Raw genomic sequence first — 9,623 nt, 5'->3', positions numbered from 1 at the left:
AGCGTCTGACTTTGGCTCAGGTCATGATTTCATGGTTCATGGTTTTGAGCTCCACATCAGGCTCTGTGCTGAAAGCTCAGAGGCTGGAGCCTGCTTTGGATTCTGTGTCTCCTCTCTCTCTGCCCCTCCCCCACTCATGCTCTGTCTCTCTCTTTCTCAAAAATAGAACAAACAAAGATTCTGAGAAATACATAGCAGGTAAGAACAAAAAGAATAAAAACTTGAAGGAGGTCTAAAACAATTGCAAGTAAGCCCTTGGAGATATTTTAGGAGCATGATGGATAACAAATAGGAGCAAATTGACAGCAAATGAGATGGCAGTAACTGCCTAAGAAATAGTTCAATGTTAGTATAAGTAGACCTCATTTTATTTCACTTCACTTTGTAGCACTTCACAGGTACTACATTAAAAAAATTTTTTTTTAATGTTTAGTTTTGAGAGAGAGAGAGAGAGAGAGAGAGAGAGAGAGAGAGAGCTTTTTCCCCTAAGTTTCAACAAAGCACAAGTATTTAGGATTATAGTCTCCCTTCTGGAGATTTGATTTAATCCTCATTATTTGAATATCTCTTCCTTAGAAATGACCCTTTAATCTGTACTCTTAAGTGGTTCTCTCTTCCCTTCTGAGATCTAGTTTGTATCTATAATGACATCTCTCTTCAAACTGAACAATTTATTATCTTTCTCCCTGTGGATTTCCCTTCTGTGATTGGTGTTTTCATGTTATCAGTTACCAAATACCAAATTGGAGTCATCTTGAGTTTCTCCATGTCACATATATTCAGTTTGTTGTCCAAGTCAGTTCATTTCTCTTTTGAAATGTTCTCACATCTGTTCCTTTCATTTTATTCTTATTGCCTCCAAATGAGTTAGGTTGTTGCCTTTTTCTGGCTGTATTACTACAATAGTCTTCTAGCTGATCTCTCAGTCTCCTTTCTGTTGTCTAACCCACCAGATTACTCTTTCTGAAAGACAGCTCAGCTTATACCTTTGCCTATCAAATAATGGAATAAATGCTCAAGTCCCCCTAGAACTCTATTTTCTTATTCCCACCCTGTTTTCTTTTAATACCCTCAGTTTTATACCACCCCCCCATTTGTCATAGTTTTTACTATGCTAATATTTTTACTTAAAAATATTTTAATTGACTCACCTTTTAACTTAATCTCATCTTAATTTGTAATTCCAGAAATCATGGGTTTGATGGGTTGGATATACATTTGTTAATTCACATAAAAGTAAATATTAAATATTAATATTAAAATGATTACTCGGGGCCAGCTGAAATCATCTACATCAGCAGGGTCCTCATCTCCCTTTGTGTCTTTTTCCTTGGGGAAATTTGTTGCACACAGATTCTCTGCTCTACTCTCTGCCTTTAAAATAGACTTTCCATATTCTAAACTTTTACTTTTTTTCTCTCACTTCCTTTCCCAGTCAATTCAATTTAGTAAACATTGTGGTAAGCACTGAGGGTGGAGAGCATGGTAAGATATAGATTTTCCTTCAAGGAGTTTATACTCTAGTAATGGAGTTACTAATCCAGGGGCCTCAAACGACATTCAAACCTATCCATCTTCTTTTGATGCCCAGCTCAAATTCTACTGCCTGTGAAAATCTTTCATGTATTATCCCTATCCAAAGGGATTTTCCTCTTCTGAATTCTTTCTTGTTGTATTTACTGCTCTGAATCATTTTTAAAATATTTATATATTTTAAATGTTTTTAATGTTCTTATTTATCTACTTGATAAAGATATTTTTGCATGCCTTTATGGATATTGAACTTAGTAGGGACCAAGTAAATAGCTATTTGGTTAGACAGGGAAATACCACACTTCTTTGAGAAAAATAAATCTACATTGCTTTAATCAGAGTTTTAATTAATTTTTACTTAATTGTATTTTCCCAGCAATGGTTCATAATGAACATACATTTTGAAAACTTGTGTTTGGAAACTGAAGTTTGAGACAGAGATCTAAATAGAAGCAATCTCTGAAAGATCTTCTTCCAGATTACAAGCAAAGGAGCAGAAAATTTGTGACTAAAGAGAATGTAAGGAGTGTATCATTTTAACCTACATCATAGAAGACTGGGAGCTAGTTTTGAAGTTTATGAGTTAGAGCAAAATTAATCAATTCTGTTTTTTTAGTTTATGAAATCTAGTGTTACTTTTTCTTTAGTGTGATCTTTTTTTTTTACTGCCCATTTTCTTTCCATAACCTTCTTTTGGGTCTATGTTCTTCTTGTCCTCTTTACCCACTTTTTTTTTATCCTTTTTTTTCATAGAATCTCCTTTTATATCCTCTGTCTTGTCTTCATCTTCCTCCTTGGACTTGTCCTCTGTCTTGTCTGGATCTCCCTCGTCCTTGTCCTCTGTCTTGTTTTCCTCTTCTTCCTTGTCCTCATTCTCACCTTCCCTTATGTCCCCATTTCCCTTCTTGTCCCTATCCTCTGTCATGTCTTTATCTCCAATATTGCCCATGTCCTCTGTCTTGTCCTCATTTCCCTCCTTGTGCTTGTCCTCTGTCTGGTCTTCATCTCTCTTGTCCCTATACTCTATCTTGTCTTCATATCCATTATTGCCCATGTCCCCTATCTTGTCTCCATCTCTCTCCTTGTCCTCATTCTCACCTTGCTCTATGTCCTCATCTCCCTTCTTGTCCCTGTCCTCTGTCTTGTCTTCCACTCCCTCCTTGTCCTTGTCCTCTATCTTGTCCTCATATCCTTTCTTATAGTTCTTTTTGTTCTTTTCCTCTTCCTGGTATTTTTTCTCCTTTAAGTCTTTGTCTTCCTTCTTGTCTTCATCTCCCTTCTTGTCTTCATCCTCCTTGTCCTCATCTCCCTTCTTTTCCATGTTCATCCTTTCTTCTTCTTCACCTTTATATTTTTCACCACCTCCTTCCATTGATTGGGCCTTATCTATTTCTTTTTTCTTATTCATGTCCTTCTTAGTATCTTTTCTTTTGTCCTTTGTTTCTCTTCTCTCTTCTTTACTCTGAGTTTTCTTAGGAAGCTCTTCAACTTTCACTCCAGTTTTCTGTTTTTGTCTCTTTTCATAGGTCTTCTCAAGGCTACTTACTCCTCGCTTCTGCTGCCATTTAGGACCACTCTGGCTATTTTGTAAAGGGACTCCCTGAATTATCAAATAAATATCCTGTTTTGGGGTCATATTCCTTGCTTCTCTAGTGCCACTTTTTACTTCTGATTTTGAATCTTCTTTCAAATTACCTGAAAATATAATAGATAATATAATAAAAGTGCATAATTCATTCATATCTTAATTTTTCTCTATTGACATTTTTTGCTATCAAACACTTTTACTTTGTTTTAAGGTTGAGACAATAAATTTGTTCTCCCAATAATATAAAATTTGTGAAGGATACACATACAAAGGATCAGGAAAGAGGTTCTTGGAATACAGACTTTTCAGGAATTAAACCAAGAAAAGGAAAAATACAACACAAAGGAATTGGAAATTCCTCAATAGAACATGACTAGAGTGTATGATTAGAGATGTATGCTGAAAAGAAAAACTGTTTCTGAGAAGATTTATATTATTATATAATATTTATATGATTCCTTAAGGAAGCTCCACCTCCCTTTGAGTGATAAAGAGAATTACTAAGCCAGCAATTTGAGAGACAATGAGGCTGGAGCTTTCCTTAGCTATCTCATATGTTTTCAGGAACTCTGCTTTAAAAGTGATTTAGAGATAGTAGCATTACTTAAGGTGGCAAAACAGCTGGTTCTTGTAGTACCTGTGTCAATAAAAGGAATATCTATTGCTGTGTGATCCATAGCAAGCTAAAATTAATATTTTTATAGAAAGGAAAAATAGAGCACGATAACTTGTTTTATTGAAGTCCAGATTCCTTTGGTTAATCATTTCATTATTAACTTATCTTTTAATTGATTTTGAGTATTTGTCTATATTAAGTTTCAATGCATCTTTCCATATTTAATCTAGAGCAAATAGGACAAGTAGTTACCAAAATATGATAGATAATATAATTTAAGCAAGTAATAAGAGTTAGGAGTCTACCCAAATTGGGAATGGGTCAAGAGTTTAATGAGAGCCCATATGTTATGCATCATAGTGGTAACCCTTGGTAAGAATACCAGATATTTGTCACTGGACACACAGATTTATTCGGTTGTTTCTGCCCACCTATGTATGTACTCTTTAATTGGCTCTTCTCTTTGGCTGTAGTCTAGGTGGATGTTTTGAGTTTGGGTGTTGCATTATCTGTATTGGGCAACCCCCATCCACATTTCCCCCACTATCTATTCTATTAGTAAAGGAAAATTAACACTTGGGGAGCTGGAACACACAGCAACTTAAAAGTTTTGGGAACCAAAGATGTAATTTATGAAACTGGACAGGTGATGTTGAGGGTAAAGAGATGAGGGAGGATATTATGAAAGACATTTTCAACAGGGCTTCCAACCTGGATGGAATGTGGGAATTTTGGAATAGGCCTGTTGTTTTGAGAAGGCTTGTTAGACTGGATTCAGGATAACAGAGCAATCATTGGACGAGTTTAAAAATATTTGAGTTCTATTACTTATTATGTGGCCTTTGCCAGGCACTTTTAATCTTTTTGTATTTCAACTTTTTCATATGTACAATGGAGTTAATAATACTGGCCTTGTTTACCTCATAGAGTTATGCAAGGACAATGTGAGAAAAAGCACATCAATGAGCTTTTAAAATTGCTAAAATAATACACAACAAATATATTTGAGGTTAACAACTCACAACACAAGAAGAAATTCTGTCAAACATAATACAGTGGTCTTTTAACTTAAAACATTTCAGGGTTCTGTGTCCACAATATTGATTGGTATAATCATTTAAAAGTTTGAGTAATATTTCATTTATATAAACTCATAATTTTAAGCCAATGTCCTATTGATGAACATTATTTGCAAACTTTTTTGTAAAAATGATGCGATAAGCCATCGAATACATATACCTTTGAAAAGTTGTTCTTTTTTTTTGAGAAAAAAATCTATAAATATGTTAGTCAAAGTACATGCACATTATGTATTTTGAAACATATTGTCAGAAATATAAATACAACCAACCCCCCCAAAACATTATGCTTTGTAAATCTTTCTAATCTTTCACAAATAGCTTCTTTAAAAAGCTCTTATTTATTTGTATTTCTTTGATTAACTAGTATTTTTGGATTTTTAAAAAAAATTTTTAATGTTTATTTATTGTTGAGAGACAGAGAGAGACAGAGCAGGAGCATGGAAGGGGCAGAGAGAAGAGATACAGAATCCGAAGCAGGCTCCAGGCTCCAAGCTGTCAGCACAGAGCCCGATGTGGGTCTCGAACTCACAAACCGTAACATCATGCCCTGAGCCAAAGTTGGATGCTTAACCGACTGAGCCACCCAGGCGCCCCTAATTTTGGATTTTTAGCATTCATTGTTTGATATGTTTCCTGTACCTTTTGCTTTATTTCTTTTATTCCCCAGAGATCATTATATACTGAGGCTATAATATTTATATATTTATCATGTAAATTATATTAAATATTAATAATGAATAAATTTTTATACAATTATATTTGTATTATATTTGTAATATTATATTAAGTTATATAACATTATTATGTTTACACTATTTATAATTTTTAGTATTTATTTTGTCTATTCATGATTTCTAACCATTTCTTTTTTTCTTCTTTAAAAATTTAATTTAATTTATTTTTTTAATTGACATCAAAGTTAATTAGCATATAGTGCAACAATGATTTCAGGAGTAGATTCCTTAATGCCTCCTACCCACTTAGCCCATCCCCCCTCCCACAACCCCTCCAGCAACCTCTGTTTGTTCTCTATATTTAAGAGTCTCATATGTTTTTGCTCCCCTCCCTGTTTTTATATTATTTTTGCTTCCCTTATCTTATGTTCATATGTTTTGTATCTTAAAGTCCTCATAAGAGTGAAGTCATATGATACTTGTCTTTCTCTGACTGGTTAATTTCACTTAGCATAATACCCTCTAGTTCAATCCATGTAGTTGCAAATGGCAAGATTTCATTCTTTCTGATTGCTGAGTAATACTCCATTGTTTATATATAACACATCTTCTTTATCCATTCATCTGTTGATGGGCATTTGGGGTCTTTCTATAATTTGGCTATTTTTGATAGTGCTGCTATAAACAGCAGTTGGGGTGCGTGTGCCCCTTTGAAACAGCACACCTGTACCCCTTGGATAAATACCAAGTAGTGCAATTGAAGGGTCATAGGGTAGTTCTTTTTTTAATTTTTGGAGGAACTTTCATACTGTTTTCCAGAGTGGCTGCACCAGTTTGCATTCCCACCAGCAGTGCAAAAGAGATCCTCTTTCTTTACATCCTTGCCAACATGTTGTTGCCTAAGTTAATGTTAGCCATTCCGACAGGTGTGAGGTGATATCTCATGGTGGTTTGATTTGTATTTCCCTGATGTTGAGTGATGTTACATGTTTTTTCACGTGTTGGTTGGTCATCTGGATGTCTTCTTTGGAGAAGAAGACATCTATTCATGTCTTTTGCCCATTTCTTCACTGGATTGTTTGGTTTTTGGGTGTTGAGTTTTATAAGTTCTTTATAAATTTCAGATACTAACCCTTTATCTGACATGTCATTTGCAAATATCTTCTCCCATTCTGTCGGTTGCCTTTTAGTTTTGCTGATTGTTTCCCTTGCTGTTCAGAAGCTTTTTATCTTGATGAGGTCCCAGTAGCTCATTTTTGTTTTTGTTTCCCTGCCTCCAGAAACGTGTTGAGTAAGAAATTGCTGTGGCCAAGGTCAAAGAGGTTTTTGCCTGCTTTCTCCTTGAGGATTTTGATGGTTTCCTGTCACGTTCAGGTCTTTCATCCATTTTGAGTTTATTTTTGTATATGGTCCAGGAAAGTGGTCCAGGTTCATTTTTCTGCATGTCACTGTCCAGTTTTCCCAGGAAAACTTACTGAAGAGACTGTCTTTATTCCATTGGATATTCTTTTCTGCTTTGTCAAAGATTAGTTGGTCATACGTTTGTGGGTCCATTTATGGGCTCTCTATTCTGTTCCATTGATCTGAGTGTCTATTCCTGTGCCAGTACCATACTGTCTTGATGCTTACAGCTTTGTAACAGCTTGAAGTCTGGGATTGTGATGCCTCCAGCTTTGGTTTTCTTTTTCAAGATCGCTTTGGCTATTCGGGGTCTTTTCTGCTTCCATACACATTTTAGGATTATTTGTTCTAGCTCTGTGAAGAATGCTGGTGTTATTTTGATAGGGATTGCATTGAATATGTAGATTGCTTTGGGTACTATTGACATTGTAACAATATTTGTCCTTCTTATCCAGGAGCATGGAATCTTTTTCCAATTTTTTGTGTCTTCTTCAATTTCTTTCATAAGATTTCTATAGTTTTCAGTGTATAGATTTTTCACCTCTTTGGTTAGATTTATTCCTAGGTAGTTCATGTTTTTTGTGCAACTGTAAATGGGATGGATTCCTTGATTTCTCTTTCTGTCACTTCATTGATGGTGTATAGGAATGTAACCAATTTCTGTGCATTGATTTTATATCCTGCAACTTTGCTGAATTTATGAATCAATTCTAGCAGTTTTTTGATGGAATCTTTTGGGTTTTCCATATAGAGTATCATGTCATCTGAGAAGAGTGAAAGTTTGACCTCCCCCTGGCCAATTTGAATGCCTTTTATTTCTTTGTGTTGTCTCATTGCAGAGGCTAAGGCTTCCAATACTATGTTGAATAACAGTGGCGAGAGTGGACATCCCTGTCTTGTTCCTGACCTTAGGGGAAAAGCTCTCAGTTTTTCCCCACTGAGGATGATATTAGTGTTGAATCTTTCATATATGGCTTTTATGATCTCGAGGTATGATCCTTCTATCCCTACTTTCTTGAGGGGTTTTATCAAGAAAGTATTTTTTCATATGCTTTCTCTGCATCCATTGAGAGGATCATGTGGCTCTTTTCCTTTCTTTTATTGATGTGATGAATCACAGTAATTGTTTTGCAGATATTGAACCAGTGCTGCATCCTAGGTGTAAATCCCACTTGGTCATGGTGAATAATTTTTTTAATGTATTGTTGGATCCAGTTGGTTAATATCTTGTTGAGGATTTTTGCATCCATGTTCATCAGGGAAATTGGTCGTTAGTTCTCCTTTTTAGTGGGGTCTCTGGTTTTGGAATCAAGGTAATGGTGGCTTCATAGAAAGAGTTTGGAAGTTTTCCTTCCATTTCTATTTTTTTGGAACAGTTTCAAGAGAACAAGTGTTAGCTCTTCTTTTTTTAAAATATTTTTTAATGTTTATTTTTGACAGAGAGAGACAGAGCATGAGCAGGGGAGGGGCAAAGAGAGAGGGAGACAGAATCCAAAGCAGGCTCCAGGCTCTGAGCTGTCAGCACAGAGCCCAACGCGGGACTCAAACTCACAGACCATGAGATCATGACCTAAGCTGAAGTCAGACGCTCAACCGACTGAGCCACCCAGGAGCCCCAACTCTTCTTTAAATGTTTGGTAGAATTCCCCTGGAGTGCCATCTGGCCCTGGACTTTTTTTTGGAAACAATTTTGATTACTAATTCAATTTCTTTCCTGGTTATGGGTCTGTTCAAATTTTCTATTTCTTCCTGTTTCAGTTTTGGTAGTGTAAATGTTTCTAGGAATTTGTCCATTTCTTCCATATTGCCCATTTTATTGGCATATAGTTGCTCATAATATTCTTTTATTATTGTTTTTATTTCTGCTGTGTTGGTTGTGATCTCTCCTCTATCATTCTTGATTTTATTTATTTGGGTTCTTTCCTTTTTCTTTTTGATCAAACTGGCTAGTGGTTTACCAATTTTGTTAATTCTTTCAAAGAACCACCTTCTGGTTTCACTGATCTGTTCTACTGTTTCTTGTTTTTTTTGTTTTGATAGCTTATTTCTGCTATAATCTATATTATTTCCTGCCTTCTGCTTGTTTTGGCTTTTATTTGCTGTTCTTTTTCCAGCTCTTCAAGGTGTATGGTTAGGTTGTGTATCTGAGACCTTTCTTTCTTTTTTACGAAGGCCTGGATTGCTATATACTTCCCTCCTTTGCTGAGTCCCAGAGGTTTTTGGCTGTGAAGTTATCATTTTCATTGGCTTCCATATACGTTTTAATTTCCTCTTTAACTTCTTGGTTAGCCCATTCCTTCTTTAGTAGGATGTTCTTTAGTCTCCAAGTATTTGCTATGTTTCCAAATTTTCTTGTGGTTGATTTTGAGTTTCATAGTGTTGTGGTCTGAGAATATGCATGGTATGATCTTGATCTTTTTGTACTTGTTGAAGTCTGCTTTGTGTTCCAGTATGTGATCTATTCTGGAGAATGTTCCCTGTGCACTGGAGAAGAATGTATATTCCACAACTTTAGGATGAAATGTTCTGAATATATCTGTGAAGTCCATCTGGTCCAGTGTGTCCTTCAAAGCCATTGTTTCCTTTGTTGATTTTTTGTTTAGATGACCTGTCCATTGCTGTAAGTGGGTGTTGAAGTCCCCTACTATTATGGTATTATTATCAATGAGTTTATGTTTGTGATTAATTGACTTATGTATTTGGGTGCTTTCTTATTTGGAGCATAAATG

The 9,623-nt window shown here is 35.5% G+C and overlaps 1 protein-coding gene across 1 annotated transcript in view; it reads right to left on the bottom strand.

The window, feature by feature from the left end:
* Positions 1-1,849: 1,849 nt before the first annotated feature.
* The window catches only part of LOC109260713 (uncharacterized), a 113,788-nt gene continuing 106,014 nt past the window's right edge, over positions 1,850-9,623 (bottom strand). Inside the window, exon 15 of the mRNA XM_053905165.1 lies at positions 1,850-3,228. Coding sequence (XP_053761140.1) covers positions 2,177-3,228 — 1,052 coding nt within the window. The 3' untranslated portion in view covers positions 1,850-2,176. The remainder of the gene's footprint in view (positions 3,229-9,623) is intronic.

This window comes from Panthera pardus, unplaced genomic scaffold, assembly GCF_024362965.1.
Source record: "Panthera pardus isolate Hobbes unplaced genomic scaffold, ASM2436296v1 HiC_scaffold_17, whole genome shotgun sequence".
NCBI classification, from domain to species: Eukaryota; Metazoa; Chordata; class Mammalia; order Carnivora; family Felidae; genus Panthera; species Panthera pardus.
Note: the sequence above shows the minus strand (reverse complement) of the source record. Positions and strands in the feature narration are given on the sequence as shown.